Source organism: Anolis carolinensis, chromosome 4, assembly GCF_035594765.1.
Source record: "Anolis carolinensis isolate JA03-04 chromosome 4, rAnoCar3.1.pri, whole genome shotgun sequence".
Classification (NCBI taxonomy): Eukaryota; Metazoa; Chordata; class Lepidosauria; order Squamata; family Dactyloidae; genus Anolis; species Anolis carolinensis.
This window is the reverse complement of record NC_085844.1, coordinates 169,901,140-169,918,294: the sequence shown is the minus strand read 5'-3', so window position 1 is coordinate 169,918,294 and position 17,155 is coordinate 169,901,140. Positions and strand designations below refer to the sequence as shown.

Sequence of the window (17,155 nt, the reverse complement as noted above, 5' to 3'; positions counted from 1 at the left end):
ACCGTACCACACGGGAGGAAGTGTAGAGGGGAGGGGTGTGGGTTGTTCTGTCGGCGTGAGGAGTCCATTTTTGCGCACGCGCACATAGCGCGTTTGGGGTTTTTAAGGCTCTGTGGAGGTTCTTGACATGATGTTTTGTTGTATCAACTAAAGGCGTGGATGATGGGTTGTGTTGTCAAATTTCGAGGTTGGGGGGCCTTTAGTTTTGTTTTGTTCGGCGCCACGATTCCATCACTCTTTTATATATATAGATAAGAGCTACTGTACATACAGGTTGAGTATCCCTTATCCAAAATATGAAATTCTCCCCAAACCTAAAAAAAATGCTACCATTAGTTCACTTCTGCCTTTGGGGGAAGGGAGGTAATCACATGCCTAGTATGGGCTGAGTTTATCCTTTAAGAGCCCAGATGAGGAAAAGAGGAGAAAGGGAGACAGCAGAGTAATCTGCCAGCATGAGGCACCTGTAAAAAAAGCACCCCAGATATTTCTGCATTTCCCTTCCGCCTGAATGTTGGGCTGTGGTGGGAGGATGCCCTGGAAATATCCACAAGTGCTGAGCAACCCCACTGGCTACCGCACAGAGAGGATGAAAGACTGATGGGAGGGAGATTTCCCCTCCAGAAAGCATACTGACACCTTCTCTTTCCCCTGTTGGGAGTTCCCCCAGCAGTGATGTGAGGACTCCGGGGTGTGTGTGTGTGTGTGTGTATATGACCAACCCCCTTTTCCCCAGCCCTCATTTACTATATAGAAAGAAATAAAGGCATTCCAAAGAGTCCAAAATCCAAAAAGATTCTGCCATTTTGGATAAAGGAAACTTAACCTGTGTAACGAACAGCATCTCATCAGGTTTGAATCCATGAAAAGTAACTTTTGATAAGCTCTTTTATTACTTTCATATATCAGCATTGACTGACCGCTGTAAAGATCTGAATCCATGAAAGCTCATTCTAAATTTTTTTAAAAAAATACTCTTTAAGTTGCAATCACATTTCCGTTTTCCCCCTGCTTTCTTCCCTTTTGTCTTGCAAGAAACTAACACTGCCCACCTCACTGAAATTTTTAAAAAGGAAGTTTGTTATCTTTTTTAATTAAAAAAAGGAAAAATGTACCTAAGAGCTAGATAATGAAGCAGTTATAAAGAGAGTTGAAAGTCAGGTCAAAATTTAAGAGTAATAAATAGGCCCTAAAAAGCTGTGTCAGTGGCAAGACAAGACAGAAGAAACACAGGAAACTGAGGTTCTTATTTCTGGAACTGCTGTGAGGAGATATAGCCCAAATTATCGTGCATTGCTCCTCTATACTATACGGAGAATTGCTGGAAAAGCAATTCTAGGCAGCATCTAACACTTCAGAATTGTAACCATTCAAGTTGAAAGAGTCAATTTTCAAGGTACTTCAGTATTGACTGTGAGGTATATCATGAGCTTTGCCAATAATAGACGTTGTTTTCCTTTTTGAAATTCTTCAGCTAGTTAGTATGACTGCGTTTACATCAACATCGGCAACCGATGCATAAGATGTCAAGCTTAGAGACACTTTTATTTGCTGAAATATCTTCCATCATGAAAATAGAGGACTTAACAATGAAGCTACTCATTGAGCGTTGTAAATCAGTTGTAACCAATGTACCTTTCTCTCCCCTTCTTTCAGTTTCTGGTTTCAATAACTATGATGGGCATCCTGACTTTAATGAGTGCCACACTGGATCCTCCACAGAAGCTGCCAGATTTATTTCCTCTAACTATCTCTGTTGTATCCTGCTTGCACTTTCTATTCTTCTTGCTATATTTTAATGTCATTGCAATATGGGAATCAAAAAGTAGCTCGAATCAGAAAAAAAGCAATTAGTTTGAACCAACCGGCAAAATTGTTGGCTAAAATTTTTAATATTGGAAATCTTCTGTTGCTTCCTTATTTTACATATATTCTATGGAAACCAAGACCAGAATGTTTACAGTTAAGTTTGTGCTGTTTCAGGAATGCAAATAGCCATACCTCAAAATGGTTAGAAATGAGTTCTCTGTAGTATGTATGCAATAAAACAAAATATATTATTTGTTCAAAATAAAAAAGCTACTCATGTTTTTACATAAAAATAACAAAGAAACAACTTCTCAACCTGTTCTGGTTTTAAACAAAATTTCCACATTTTATTTAATAAGTGTATCAGTATAGGGGCTTTTTAAAAAAGAACAGCATTAAATCCAAAACTATATGTTAGAGCAATCACTCATGTCTGTTGCCACTAAACGCTGCCTATTTGATTACATGCATTAAGCTGCCTTGTACAATATTTCATTATCCTTCATGTGATATGCTTAAAATCATCAAGGTCACTGCAGTAATATTCATGATTCAGTGTCATGGTTCATGCTTACATGACAGTCTTATTTCAGCATTAACCTCTATACTAGCTGGAGTCCATAACTAGAGTTCCAAGCTGCTGTCATCGCTAACGTTTTTTATATGTATCAACACATAAGCTTTACTGTCACGGAGATCTACAAATTTTACAGCCACAGTAACATTCTCTGCCTGTATATATACTTATATCAAAAAATGTATCCAGAACAGCAAATTACTAAGATCCTGAAGTCAGATTGTTTACCACTCTTAGGTAATCCTTTGGAAATTTCATATAATGAAAATATACCTTCTAAAAATGAAGTTACTACAAAGCAACTGTTCCATCTAGAATTCTTTGGCATCTTAGAGCTTTCTCTATAATGGTATGTCCCACAGGGTTGCCTTTAAAATGCATACACAATGTTAAAAAAAAGAAGCCAAATCAAATCCTGACAGCTGCTTGCGGATTACTTGAAATGATCTCTTTATAAGACACATGAATAAGTAGCTAATTGTTTCTACCCAAAGGTTCATGTTCAGTACAACTTCTCTTTCATTATAAGGGCATTTTAACATTCAGTTATCTTTTATGAATTGGGTCATGACTGATTTGTTGCCATGTTGTAGCACAGTATTTTAAGCATTAATTCAATCAGCATTTTATTCAGTATAGGCAGGCCATCTCTACACAATGTATTACTTTCTGCTGGTCTAAAAATATATGTAGTGATAAAAGGCAAATTTATAAAAATAGAGTCCTGAAAGCAGTATAAATGTAAATTTGTTTCCATACACAGTGCAGATTAATCTCAACACAATTTGTTGTCAAGTGTTGAGTATTTGGTATCCCAAGCTTGGAAAATCCAACATGCTGGATGCAGGATGTCATAAATTACTATACATATTAATGTTTTTCTTTCCCTCTACTTTGCCCCCAACCCTTTATTGAAACAGTAAAGTACAGATGTAAATACAAGGACCAGATATTTAGAACCTTGGCTTGAGGTATTCAAACTACTAAAAGTTGTCACACAATACTTAATTTCTTGAATTAAATTGCAGGAAATTCTAGACCAGAGTTATCTAAACTAAGGCCTGCAGGCCACATCCAACCAGCTAAGGTCTTTTTGCCGGCCCCCGCAACTACGCCACACACGCACACTGCACGGCTAGTGCACAAATGCATGCTGCAGTGGCAGTGAGTGCAACTGTGGGTGGCGGTAAGGGAATGTGTGCTCCAGTGTGTGTGTGGCATAACTGCCGCACTCACAATCGATGCAAGGACATGTGCATGCACCCACACACAGTGAAAGTCCGGCCCCCAAACAGTCTAAGGGACTATGAACCAGCCCTCCACATAAAAAAACTAAGGGTTCCATGTTCTACACAAATTAAATATGAATTATATTATCTAGGAACTTTTCAATCTGCATGTATACAAACGTATATGCCATGTGAATATATGTTTTCAGTCTGCACACTTCAGCCTTGCTTATCAGTTTAGCGAAGGTGAAGTGTGCCAAAGGATTATGAATTCTAGTATATAAAAGGTTGCTGCCTATTTAGTTCCGAATACTAGATGTCTATATCTAGCACTCACAGTTCCCAATATTTGATCTGAGACTATGCACACTATGCCAAGCAGATGGTTGGCACCATCAGCTTTCCCTTGTACTATCACCTCTTTATTGGGTGTGGCCTGAATCCAGCCAAACTATGCTCAGCATTGACCATCTGTTCAATGGCTAGTTGTTGCTCTCAGATTTGTGTGAAAGAGTGCATACAGTTGTCTCTAGATTGAAGCCCCAGCGTTCCTACAGAATAAAGATTTATTATTTATGGGAAGAGGTGTTATGTGTTAGATGCACCATGTTGTAACATATAGGAAATAATTTGATCCTAAGCAGTGGGTTAGATCTCAAGGTATCCTGTAAGCATGAGTAGGCAACAGGAAGTGGCAACACCCTAACTAATTTTTGTTTTGGCAAAAGTTTAACAGCTTTTCTGCAAATGGATTCATTTCAGTGAAAATAGTCAAAGTCACAAATATCTTCATTCAATTCATATGTACTTCAATAATTAACACATTGTGGTTGGCATCCAGTTAATGGCAAATGCAGTGTAAATTAACCCATATGCCGTATGCCTCTTTTTGTTGTGGGGGTTGGCATTTTACATTTTCCTATGTAAATGACAAAAGGAGAACTGTCCTTCTTGCCACATGCAAAATTATTACAGTCAGTCTTCCATGTTGACCACAGAGTAATGCTTGGAGGACTTCTCCTAGCAAGAATACCTCTCAGGCTATTGGTAAGCCCTCCAGCACAATTCTGTGGTCAACTTCTGGAAGACTTTAACTATAGTCACACTGGAGGATCTAAAGGTGTTCTCTCAGGTAAATCCAATAATGGATTCTTTGCATTTTCCTGGAAATGTCCTGCAACCCTAATGCCAGCAAATGTACACCATCTGCAGACCTCAGAAAGATCTTATCTGACCTCATCAGATGAATGGTATAACAGGGAGAGAGTGGGGAAATACTTTGGCAACACAAAATACACAAATATAGATGCAAGAGGGAGGATTTCTTCAACTTGTCAGAATTGCAGGATTGACTGTTTCTGCTGCCACCATTTATGTAATCAGGAGCCTCTTTTTTATTGGGACTTTGGGAGACACTTTGAGGAGAAATGAAAACTGTTCATTTGTAACTTGTAAATGAGCAAAATGGTTTCAGTAATAATATGGACAGGTTGCTTACCTGTAACCATGTTTCTTCGAGTGTACTCTGTGAATTCACACTAATGGAGAAGCTGCGCCTGCGCAGGTTCCGACGGAAACTCTTCCAAGCTGAAGTTCAAATTTTGGCGGTAACCACGCCCCCCTTCCCAAGGGGCATATAAGGCAGCCCCAGGCGCCCGCTCTCCAGTTCCTACGCCGCCAAGGCAACGAGAAAGGGAGAGGTTTGCCAGTGGGGATGGAAGGGCGGGTTTGTGTGAATTCAGAGTACACTTGAAGAAACATGGTTACAGGTAAGCAACCTGTCCTTTTTCTTCGTGTACTCTGTGAATGCACACTAATGGAGACTGACACGCTAAGGTCCCGGATGGTGGGACAAGGCAAACTCGACAACCAGTGAATGTCCAAACATAAGTTTATTAGGACACATTGAGATAACAGTCCCAAGAGACCAGTGCAATAAGTTGTCCGAAAGGACCAGTGCAATGCCAGCATGAGCATAGTACAAGAAAACAGAACATATTAGGAAATTCTGAATAAACGTAATAGAAACACAGAAATTGAGTACAGTGCATATAAACGCTCTCCCAAGGGAAGAGGGGAAAAACATCACACAACTTGACACACCCATCAGGGTCAATAAAGTGTTACAGAGCAACTGCCCAACACAATCAGGGAAAAAACATGTCCCCAGAGGTAGGTATGGGGAAAAAAACTGGCCCATAACTTGAAGGAGAGGTATAGAGAGTCACCTGCGGGTGAGTATAGGGAGAAGAAGGGCGTTTGAGAGTCAGGATAGGCAAGATGAGAGTACTGATCTTGCGAAGGCCGAGTCTTTTAGGGCTTTATTGTCTAGCCTGTAGTGAGAGACAAACGTAAGTGGGTTCGACCAGATTGCCGCTTTACAGATGGAGTCAAGCGGGATACCTCTGAGGAAGGCGGTCGAAGCCGAAAGGCCCCTCGTTGATCTCGGACGGATGGATGGAGGGGGAGGGCGTTTGGCCAGCTCGTAAGCCAACTCAATGGCCTGAGCAATCCAATGGGACAACCTTTGGGAGGAGATGGGATTACCCAACTTGTCCGGGGCATAGGCGACAAAGAGTCTCTGAGTCTTACGGATGCCCTTGGTACGGTCCTTGTAGAAGAGGAGCGCCCTGCGAACGTCGAGAAGGTGCAGTTTTCGCTCGAGAGGAGAGGAGGGGTTAGAGAAGAAAGCTGGTAGAACAATGTCTTGATTGAGGTGAAAAGCTGACACTACCTTAGGGAGAAAGGTAATGTCCGGGCGAAGGACAGCACGGTCGTGGTGGAAACGTAGGTAAGGCTCATCGACCCTGAGAGCAGCAAGCTCGGATGGCCGTCGTGCCGAAGTGATTGCCACTAGAAAGGCCAGTTTCCACGAAAGCAAGCGGAGATCAGTTGAGGCTAGTGGTTCGAAGGGAGCAGAAGTGAGTTGAGAGAGTACAAGTTCGAGGTTCCAGCCCGGCGTAGGTGGTAGCGACGGTGGGCAGATGTTGTTGTAGCCTCGGAGAAATGTTTTGATCAGGTGGTGAGAGAAGAGAGACGGCTGACCATGGCGTTGAAAAGACCAGGAGAGAGCTGCGAGGTAAGCCTTAATAGAAGCGAGAGAGAGTTTCCTCTCGACGAGAGACATAAGGAAGTCGAGGACCACCGATACCGAGGTTGGAAAGGAGTCGATATTACGGGATCGAAGGAAGGCGTGAAAGCGAGAAAGTTTGTAGGTATAAGCTTTGGTTGTAGACGGCTTATGGGCTGCCCGAAGAACATCTTGGAGGTTTTGCGGAAGGGAGGTTAGGTAAGAATCCTCCACGCAGTGAGATGAAGAGAAGGAAGGTCCGGGTGAAGAATTTGACCGTCCTCTCTCTCGAGAGAGAGAGAAGGTGCGGCGAGGGAGGCAGAGGGTGAAACGTTCCTCTGGAGAGACGAAGAAGGGCTGGATACCACGGTTGGCGGGGCCAGGCCGGAGCTATGAGAATCGCTGTGGCCGAGATCGAGAGGAGTCTTTCGAGGACTTTCGGTATGAGGGGAATAGGGGGAAAAAGATAAAGCATCTCCGCTGACCAGTCTAGCAGAAAGGCGTCCCCTAGGCACCCGGGAAAGGAGTTTGGGGGAAGCCTCGCTCCGTAGCGGGGTAGCTGAGCGTTCTGGGGGGAGTCAAAAAGGTCCAGAGTAGGTCGCCCCCAGTCGAGGAACAGATTGTGGAGGATCTCGAGATCGAGCTTCCACTCGTGAGAGGAGGATGTCATCCTGCTGAGGGCATCTGCCAAGTCGTTTTGGGCACCCGAAAGGTGAATCGCAGAAACCTGGACGTCATGGGCTATGCACCAAAGCCAGAGGCGGGAGGAGAGGTGCATCAACTTTCTCGAACCCGTACCGCCCTGTTTGTTGATGTAGAACACTGCTACCAGATTGTCCGATTGAATGAGGATGGATTTGTGGCAGATGAGGCGGGAGAAAGCTTTCAGGGCTTTGAGGATGGCGAGAAGCTTGAGAAAGTTTATGTGGTTGGTCCTCTCGGATGGGGACCAAAGATCTTGGACCGTCAGGCCGCTCATGTGGGCTCCCCAAGCGTAGGTGGAGGAGTCCGTGGTTATGGGTATTGAAGGTAGGGTTGGATGAAATGGAAGACCCCTGCACACGTTCCGGTGAGACGTCCACCATGAGAGGGATTGGCGAACGTTTGACGGTATCAACAAGTACTTGGAGTTGTGGTGGTAGAGCGGCTTGAAAGTGTCTATAAACCACCTTTGTAGAACCCGAAGACGCAGCCTGGCGAAGGGGGTCGTGAGAACCGTGGAGGCCATATGGCCTAGAAGGACTTGAATGGCACGGGCTCGGACCCTCCGGGCGGATCGACATAGGGCGATCAGGTGGCGGAGAGCTAGGAATCTGTCGAGCGGTAGCGAGACAGTCTCTGTGACGGAGTCGAAGAGAGCTCCGATGAATCGGATTTTGGTCGATGGGGAGAGATTTGACTTCTCGGCATTGAGTTGAAGGCCGAGAGAGTTTAGGAGACGCAGCGTGAAGGAGACGTGGCTTTCGAGAAGTACAGGGTCGGGCCCGACCAGAAGCCAGTCATCCAGATAAGGAAAGACTGTGATGCCACGCAGCCTGAGGTGGGCCGCTACGGCGGCGACGACTTTGGTAAAGACCCTTGGAGCCGTGACAAGACCGAAGGGTAAAACGGTAAATTGGTAGGTTTGGTCGAGGACTTTGAAACAGAGGAAACGTCTGTGAGCCTCCCGTATCGCCACGTGGAAGTAGGCGTCTCGTAAGTCTATGGAGGCAAAGTAGTCTCCCAGCTGCAGCATCGGGAGAATAGAGGCAATAGAGACCATTCTGAATTTGGAAGGGCGAATGAAGATATTGAGGGCCCTTAGGTCCAGAATGGGGCGTAGCCCGCCCCCCCCTCTTCGGGACTGTAAAGTATCTGGAGAAGAAACTTTGAGGATCCAGTTCGGGAGGAGAGGGACGGATGGCCCCTTTGGCCAGGAGGGCATCGATTTCGGCCAGTATCTCTGGAGAAGGAGTTGAAGAGAGAATATGACCTGTAGGTGGGAGCTCTGTGAACTCTAAGGCGTAGCCCTCTTGGACAATGCGAAGAACCCAAGCATCTGAAGTGATGGGCTCCCATTGATTGTAAAAGGGGGCCAGGCGGTCGGCGAAGGCACAGGAGGGTGGAGGCAGCGTGGGCTCTACATCGGTAGCGGACGAGGAGCTTTGGCGAAAGGGGATGGCGTCAGGTACGCCGGTTAGCCTGCGGAGGAGCGGGGGTGGTTCGACCCCGTTGCTTTTGCGGATGAGGTCCCCGACGGGGTTGGTGATGGCTTTGATTGCTCGAGCCCGAGGGGCGCTTGAAAGATTGGTGCCGGAAGGATTGCGGCGGGAAGCGACGGAAGCGGTGAGGGAACCAGCGGGTGCGCTGTGGCTGCGGTTGGTCGCCACATTTAGACACAAGAATTTTAAAGTCATGATTAGACTTGAGTTTGTCATCGGTACCGGAGTTAAATAGTCCGAGTGCATCAAAGGGGAGGTCCTCAATGACCTGTCTGGAAGATGAGGAGAGACCTGACGACCTCAGCCAGGCGTGGCGACGGATGGCGATCGCGTGAGCAATCATCTTGCCCGCCGTGTCCCCGGTATGTTTCGCCATCTGGATTTGATGGTGGGCAAGCGAGTCAGCCTCCTGTTGGAGGGTGGTAAGGACGGAACGGTCTTCGTCTGACAGTTTAGCGAAGAAGGGTTGTGCCTTCTCCCAGATAATCTGCTGGTAGGCACCCATGCAGGCTCCATAGTTTGCCATCTGGCAAAGTAAAAGGGCTCCGGAGTAAAGCTTTCGACCCACAGCGTCGAAGCGCTTCCCTTCTCTGTCGGCCGGAGTGTTCGACTGACGACCTGAGGATTGGGAGGCCTTGACGACCAGGGAGTTGGGGTCGGGGTGGTGTTTCAGGCACTCCAAGGTATCGTCGTCGGTACGGTACCAAGTCTCGATCCTCTTCGAGGTCGGGGGTATGGAGGAAGGGGTTTTCCAGGAGGCCTGGATAACGTCCAAGAGATAAGGCAGGAAAGGGAGTAGCGTGGCCGGCGGAGCTTGGGCCTGCACCCTTTTGAAAACTGGATCAGACACTGCTTTGGAAGTCTGCTTGATCTCCAAACCCAGGGCGTCGGCCATTCTGACCATTTGATCAGAGAAAACACGAATATTGTCAGTAGGAGAAGGCGGGTCCGCCTCATACGCATCGTGAGGAGGAGAGAGGTCGAGTCCGAGAGAGACTACCGAAGCCGAGAGGACAGAGTCTGGGCGGTCAATGTCAACATCTTCCTCCTCAGCCCCTTGGGGGGACTGAGGGGGAGAAGAAAGCACAGTCTCGGGGGGAGGCATGGCCTCACGGGAAGAGAGGGCCGGGAGCCGAGGATCTTTAGAGGCTGAGGCCTGGGCTGCTCGAGCCAGGCGAGCCGTTTGTCTGCCACGCTCCGGTGTCGAGGTGGGAGGGAAGAGCTGTTGGCGCGAAGAGTGAGGCGGCGCGAGAGGCTCCGGCACCGGCACCCTGACCACCGTTTGGGTAGAGTGGTGGGGTGAGTCCTGCAGCTCCCCGTCAGACAGGGGGTGCAACGGAGATTGAGAAACATCTCTAGGCCTCTGGGCTGGCACAATTGGAGAAGACCTTCTCGAGGAGGTTGCCGAGGAGAACGGCGGGTCCCTCCTTGAGGAAGCCGAGGAAGAGGAGCGCTGAGTCAGCCGTTTTTTTGTCGGCGGTTGCTTGGACGCAACCCTCAAGGATTTGCCTGGTGTTGGAGGAACCACAGCTGAGTCAGATTGCGCTCGACGAGACTCCTCGTGAGCCCTCTTAAAGGCTATTTTGATAGCAGAGGAGGACGGAGGGGAGCCGATACGAGAGCGGATCGAGGTCACCGAAGCCAGAGAGCTCGACGTCGAGGAAGGCCCCACCTTTCCGGAGCGGGTCGACACGGTAGCACGGTACACGGTGGCTTGACCGGTTTAGCGGTCCTGGAGGTCCTGGACGCCCTGGACAAGACCGAGGAGGCTTTAGCTGTCGGAGGCTTAGCTGGTGGCGCCGACATTGCTCTCAGAGCTGAAGACGACGACGTACCCGACGTCGACGGAGTCGGTTCTGGCGCGAGAGATCTTTCGTAGAGCGCCGCTCTGAGCCTAGCGGCTCTGTTCTTTCTGGCCTGAGCCGTGAGAGCTAGGCAGAAGCGGCAGGTACCGACCACATGAGCCTCGCCGAGACAGAAGAGGCACTTGGCGTGGCCGTCTGAATCAGGAATTTTAGCAGCGCACTGCGTGCAGCGTTTGAAACGAGTAGTAGACATGCGAAGAGTCCGAAGTGAACCTTGCGGCGGAAAAAAAGGAACTGGAGAGCGGGCGCCTGGGGCTGCCTTATATGCCCCTTGGGAAGGGGGGCGTGGTTACCGCCAAAATTTGAACTTCAGCTTGGAAGAGTTTCCGTCGGAACCTGCGCAGGCGCAGCTTCTCCATTAGTGTGCATTCACAGAGTAGACGAAGAAAAAACAGTACAGATACTTAGTGGTTACAACAATGTTTTGTGGTTTTTCTTTTCAGAAGATGTTAATTTTAAAACTGGTTTCTGTGTGATTGTTCCTTTGCCAAGGAAACTAACAGGACAAGTTTACTTTTAAATCCAATTTTTTTCGGCTTTAAACAGTAATTTCCTAGACGTTATAATATAGCTTTTAGTCTTTCTTTCCTTAAAGACCTTTACTATATCCTCCTCAAAGAGGTTGTCTTCAAAAGCACAATTCTCAATCCTAAAACCAATTCTTCAAACTGGCTTCCAAAACCTAGACTACCTAACTGAACTCCAAAGCCTGACTAACTGACTGCACTTTAAAGCCTCACTGGCTAACTGCCCCAGCTAAATGAAAAAGAATGTTCAGCTAGCCCTCTAACTGCCATTTGGCTCCGCCCATCTCCAGCTATTCAGCAACTCATTTGCATTCAACCAATCAGGCAGCACCTATGCTCATTGCTGCTCTATGGCTCCTCCTCCAGGCTCTGCTGAGCTGTTGCAACCGATACCTACAAAATGGCTGCTTATCAACCTGGTCCACAAAATGGTTGCACACCAAACCTGCGCGGTGGGCCACATTTGAACTCTATGCGGTAGGCCATGGGCAAACTTTGGCCCTCCAGGTGTTTTGGACTTCAACTCCCAGAAATCCCAGCCATCTTACTAGCTGTTAGAAATTGTGGGAGTTGAAGTCCAAAACACCTGGAGGGCCAAAGTTTGCCCATGCCTGCTATATACAGCATGGTTTACAGTATGAACTACTGTGCTATGCTCGACCACACCAGATTCTGGGTCATGAGATCAAAGCAGAATCATATCCACCCAATGCTTTATACATGTTTTGTTCATAAGCATACAGCTACATTTTATTTCTTTTGCCACATCTCTTACCACACTTTTTACCTACTGTGCCATTTGTCACACTACTCTCAAGAATAATAAAACTTCAGGTGAATCATAGGATGCTCCAGCATAAAAGATAGAAGTAAATCTCCATTTGAAAGTCACTTTCTTCCAAACTTCTGTTTTATTAATTCAATACTTAAAAGGGGTATTTATGTATCTGTATAACAATGATTAAGCAACTACTTGAAAGGCAACATCTGAAAGCTCTCACATTTATCATATTAACCAACAGTAATCCTAACTCTGCTCTATTTCTGTGCTTGGAACTCTTCCTTGTGATGGTTAGTCACAAGAGGTCCAGAAAAAAAGTAGCAATTTTGATCTGGTTGAGACATCACTTTGCTTCCGGTCACCCCCAAGGCTTTAGCCACTGATGGAACAGAATCATTGAATAACAGAGTTGGAAGAGACTTCGCAGGCCATCCAGTCCAACCCCCTGCCAAGACTACCAATTCTATATTTGCAAGCACAATTTTAGTCTGTGGAATACCCAATTACTGCAAAAACAGCCTTCATAGTGCACAATTTTAGACTGTGGAATGCACATTAACTGCGAAGAAGTCCAATAAAATCCTCTAGGAAGCCAAGACACTGCAATAATAATAATAATCTTCCAAGGGAAGGAATGAGTGGGGCAGGGCAATGGTCTCACATTTCCATTAGTCCTTTCCCCCCATGTAGTAATCAGAAGACTATAGCAAGTGTTCTGTAGCATACAAAAACATTAGTTTTATGGGTATCTCTCTACTTTGTCCTTCAGATGGCCTTCAAGGGTGCTAAAGTGAGAGTTATCTGATCCACCTTATCTTGAACTAGGAAATGGTTCTTAACAGAGCCAGCTGTTTTCAAAAAGGGAAAAAGCTTAATACAAGTGGCCCATAGCAGTAACTGCTTTAATAACCTTGTACTGCCTGCAACAGTATGTGTTACATGGAAACTAGTGAGACATACTTATGCTCAAACATGTTTAGAATTAAATTATACAAGCAAATGAAAAAGATAAGCTGTCATCACGATGGCAAATAAAACCCTGGAAATGCACCAGTGTAAATGATCAGTACCCACCCCCAAATAGCTTTCCCCTCACTTTTCACCTTTTTTTCCTTTGAAGAACATGCTACTGAAGATACTTACTTGGAGGTATCTAGCACTGATTCCTTTGAATAATAACCTAAAACCTCCATCTTTGACATTGAAATGCCAAAGTGAAAAATGAGTCTGTCTAGTAACCTAGTAATGTGAAATTATCTTTCTACAGTTTTGTTACATTAAAAACAACAGTTGTGGCCTTATGGACACAAAAACTTGTGATTTTTCCTACATAATCAAAAGATTACTATCTGCTTGGTTTCACACAGCGGCTGGAGGAAGCCAAAGGCACTTTTGCCCCTTAATGGGTGTGAGGATGCATCGACATTGCAAAAAGAAAATACGGAGTTTGACACCACTTTAACTGTTATGGTTCAATGCTATGGAATCCTGGGAATTGTAGTTTGGTGAGGCACCAGCACTCTTGGGCAAAGAAGGCTAAAGGCTTTGTAAAACCACAACTCTCATGCTTCCATAGCCATGGTAGTTAAATCTGTGTCATACTGCATCAATTCTACTGTCCAGATGGACCTGGAGTCTCCAGTTTTCTCCCAGCCCATGTTCTCAGTGTGATTCTTTACACTATTCCAATGAATTGCCTCAGGAGTGACTTTGAGGAGATGAAATAGTTGGTGAGCAAAAAGAGTGGGGAAATTTGCTTCCCCCAGTGGTTTAACTTTACTCACTATTTTTCAATTAAACTTTATGATAAAGAAGGGCCTATAGGAAAAAAAGAAAAGCAAGCACTACTCAATATCACTTGCTCTTCTCTCTTTTTATTACTACAAGTGTCACTCCTTGCTTATTCTTAAACAGCTAAGCTACTCTTTTAGTGTCAACCATTTGAAAAGGTCCATGCTTTTACACACGGGCAAAAAGAAAATATCTTCACTACCTGAACTCTCACTAAAAATAATCTTTATATTGAAAAATGTGCTCAAGATGTACTGCATCCTCCAAATGTCCAAGATACATCACATTTATTTAGACTGAAATGTGAAATCATTTTTGGATTTTTGTACGTTCTGGGAGTCGTTTTACTGATTTCGAGGCCTGAAGGTAGTATTGTGCACAAATGTTAATTTTTATTGGAATGAATTTCAAGGCATTTCATAGTATGAATTCAAGCATCACAAAGCAGAAAAAGAATATATTTTCACTAGCAGGGATTTTTTTTAAATAGAAAGCACATTAACTAAAAGGGTATTTGCAAATGCTACATTGGCAATGTCTTTGCTAGCAAAAGGACTGCACTGACAGAAATTGCAAATTTGCTTTTGGGTGTAGAGGCCGTTGCATAAACAATATGCCACAAATTGGCAAGCAGTCGTCATTGTTTATGGTAAAGTTGGCACTCCTTCAGAGAAGGCAAGGGACATATCATCACTGTGAAATTCAGTTTGTTTGAAACCCTGGGAAACAGTGCCCACCCTTAAGTGCAACTCTTCTTCCCAAACATTCCAAAAAGTTCAGCACAATATTTTATTAATGTTGAGCAAATACAGTGCTTAGAACTATACAGAAGTAATACATCTTGGACCTTTTCACATTTGCATAAAAGAGCTATCATGAAATGTATTATTTACTTAGAGATTATCTGCTTGTGCAGATTGTAAAGTTTAAATTAGATGCTAGAAACTGTATCTAGATGTGCACCTGCCTAGTGCATTGAGCAATCCTTAGTTGGTATTTGCTGGAGAGATAGATTTACAGGCGTTTCTTTTTAACCTTTTAAGCAGCATTAGGCAGTTGTAGAGCCAGCAAGCAAGCAGAATATATTCTTCAAGACCTGTGAGGGTTAAAAAAAAAAGTTAAATAGCAAATAGGCATCAGTTTACCAATAATAACAGTTTTTTCTAGCTTTCTTATATCTCTCTTAAAAAGTGTTTCTTTCAAAATATGACAATGTATTGGAGATTATAAATGCTTCCCATTACTATCTTAGCTCACATGTCAACAGAAGGAAAGCCAGGCATTATCCTGATATTCCAAGATAGCAAACTTCAGCACAAAATCTTTTTACACCTTTCGTTTTGCTTGTGGGTTGCTACCAATTAGAAGTCCTTCAGCTTTGAAACTGAGGGTTACACTTTAAACGTATACAAACACATGCTATATAATATCCTTGGGCCTGTATATGTCCTATAATTGTATTTCTTTTTATGACTAATTTGGAATAAAAGAAAGCAATACAATAGAGTCTCACTTATGCAGCATAAACAGGCCAGCAGAACGTTGGATAAGCAAAAATGTTGGATAATAAGCTCCAAAACATCATGTTTCACAGCAAGCCTGCCACTTGTTTGGAAGCGTGGCTGCACTTGTGTTGTTGTCGGGTGTGTTGGTCCGCTGTGCGTTGCTGCCTAGAGAAACAGCTGTGGATCCGGGCGGGAGGCAGACTGCGTTGGTTAATACAGAACGTTGGATAAGCGAAGGTTGGACAAGTGAGACTCTACTGTAATGTAAAAGATCCTTATACTTTGCTGACTATTAGGAACTAGAGGGAAGCATGATAGAGAAACTTCTCATACCGGGATGAATTTTTAGGTGTCATTTGTTTTACAAATAAGTGATACTTTATCAATTGATTAAACTAGGTGATGCTGGCTTCAAGTTTTTTATATGAATTAGCAGAACAGGAACAATCAATTAGCATTCTAAAGAGAATTCTAGCTTTCGTGTTGAAACTTCAATTGTTTTTCTGGCATTGATATTCTAGAATATCATGTCTATTAGCAAGTATCAAAGATAGAGACAGCTTCAGACATAACTGGTAAATGTACATGGAGCACTGAGCAGGGAGAGGGATTGATGCTAAATGTAACTGCAACTTACTTGTAGATGCTCATGGAGAACGTGATAGCTATGTCTGCTATGTGTAAGAAACCCACTGGTGAATTCCATTCCACAAAAAACTGCTAACAAAGCAATAACATAAAAATATGGTTCTCCACAGTCTCACCTCCCACTTGCCATGATCCCTGTGGCCAAATTTTCCACTGAGACGGTGCAAGATGTGACTACTACAAACTTGCATTACTAGTAATTAAAAAACTATTTAGAAAGACACCTTGCCTTCAAAGATAAACTAAAATGTTCAATTGCATTACCATTATATTTGCATCAATTCAGAATTGTGTCCTACTGAGTTCAATGCACAGAATGCACAGAATTTGAGTCTATCCATGAACTCTAAATGTTTGTTCAAAAGTAAGCCTAATTTTGTTAAATGGGATTGACATCCACATGTATGTGAACAAAATTTTAGTTTAAACCTGCTATACTGTTTGAAGCTTATGATGTCTTATTTCAATGCTAAACACCGGTCATGTGGAATGAACAAAGGCTGTTGCCTCCAGGGCTATTGGGTATCCCTTCAAAAATCAAATTTAAATGAGCCGTGTGTAATTCTTACACAGCTGTGAAAAATCAGCTTTATCTATTAAAGAAAAACCCTGCCAGCATCCTAAGCATCTGTGAACTTTGGCATATTATACATTTTTATACATTTGTCATACTCCGTGACAAAACCTCCTTGTTTTGCTTGGGGTTTCTGGTTGAGACATTTGACACAAACATTGGACTTAATGTTTGCCTACAAGACAAAAATTGTGCTATTTTAGTTACACTTTTGGATGTACTAATGCCATGGAGAGGCTCTAAAGAAGAGGAAAGACTTCAATGTATCCATACAGAACGCAGAATCTACTTGCAATATGGGAATGGAACCATTATGTTACCACACTATACTTTCTAAGTCAACATAATGCTGAAAAGAGGTCTGTAAGGACCACCAAGACTCATTCTATGCAATTTTTACTTCTTAAAAAGAGGCATGTAAGCAGCAGATGGCACCTCTATAGACCTGCCATAATTGGCATGGTACATAAACATCACTGCACCACATCCAACTGATGAATGCACAATTGATCTTAGAAAGTGTGACCAAATCCCACAATGCGCAGAAACATAAAATGCTGAAGGAAGAGTGATTAGGA

At 44.2% G+C, this 17,155-nt stretch overlaps 2 protein-coding genes across 13 annotated transcripts in view; one reads left to right on the top strand and one right to left on the bottom strand.

The window, feature by feature from the left end:
* Positions 1–13,360, top strand: part of alg6 (ALG6 alpha-1,3-glucosyltransferase) — a 72,814-nt gene extending 59,454 nt beyond the window's left edge. For all 10 annotated transcript variants that reach the window (XM_062978232.1, XM_062978236.1, XM_062978237.1 and 7 more), the window contains one exon: positions 1,657–13,360. In XM_062978232.1, the coding sequence (XP_062834302.1) occupies positions 1,657–1,854 (198 nt within the window). In that variant the 3' untranslated portion in view covers positions 1,855–13,360. The remainder of the gene's footprint in view (positions 1–1,656) is intronic.
* An 860-nt stretch (positions 13,361–14,220) lies between these two features.
* The window catches only part of itgb3bp (integrin subunit beta 3 binding protein), a 73,139-nt gene continuing 70,204 nt past the window's right edge, over positions 14,221–17,155 (bottom strand). For 2 of the 3 annotated variants that reach the window (XM_062978239.1, XM_062978242.1), the window contains one exon: positions 14,810–14,946. Coding sequence is in view for 1 of the 3 variants with exons in the window: in XM_062978238.1 (XP_062834308.1) it covers positions 14,837–14,946 (110 nt within the window). In the remaining 2 variants the exon portion in view is untranslated. Of the gene's footprint in view, positions 14,947–17,155 lie in introns of all 3 variants that reach the window. The other variant, XM_062978238.1, reaches the window with a different exon arrangement.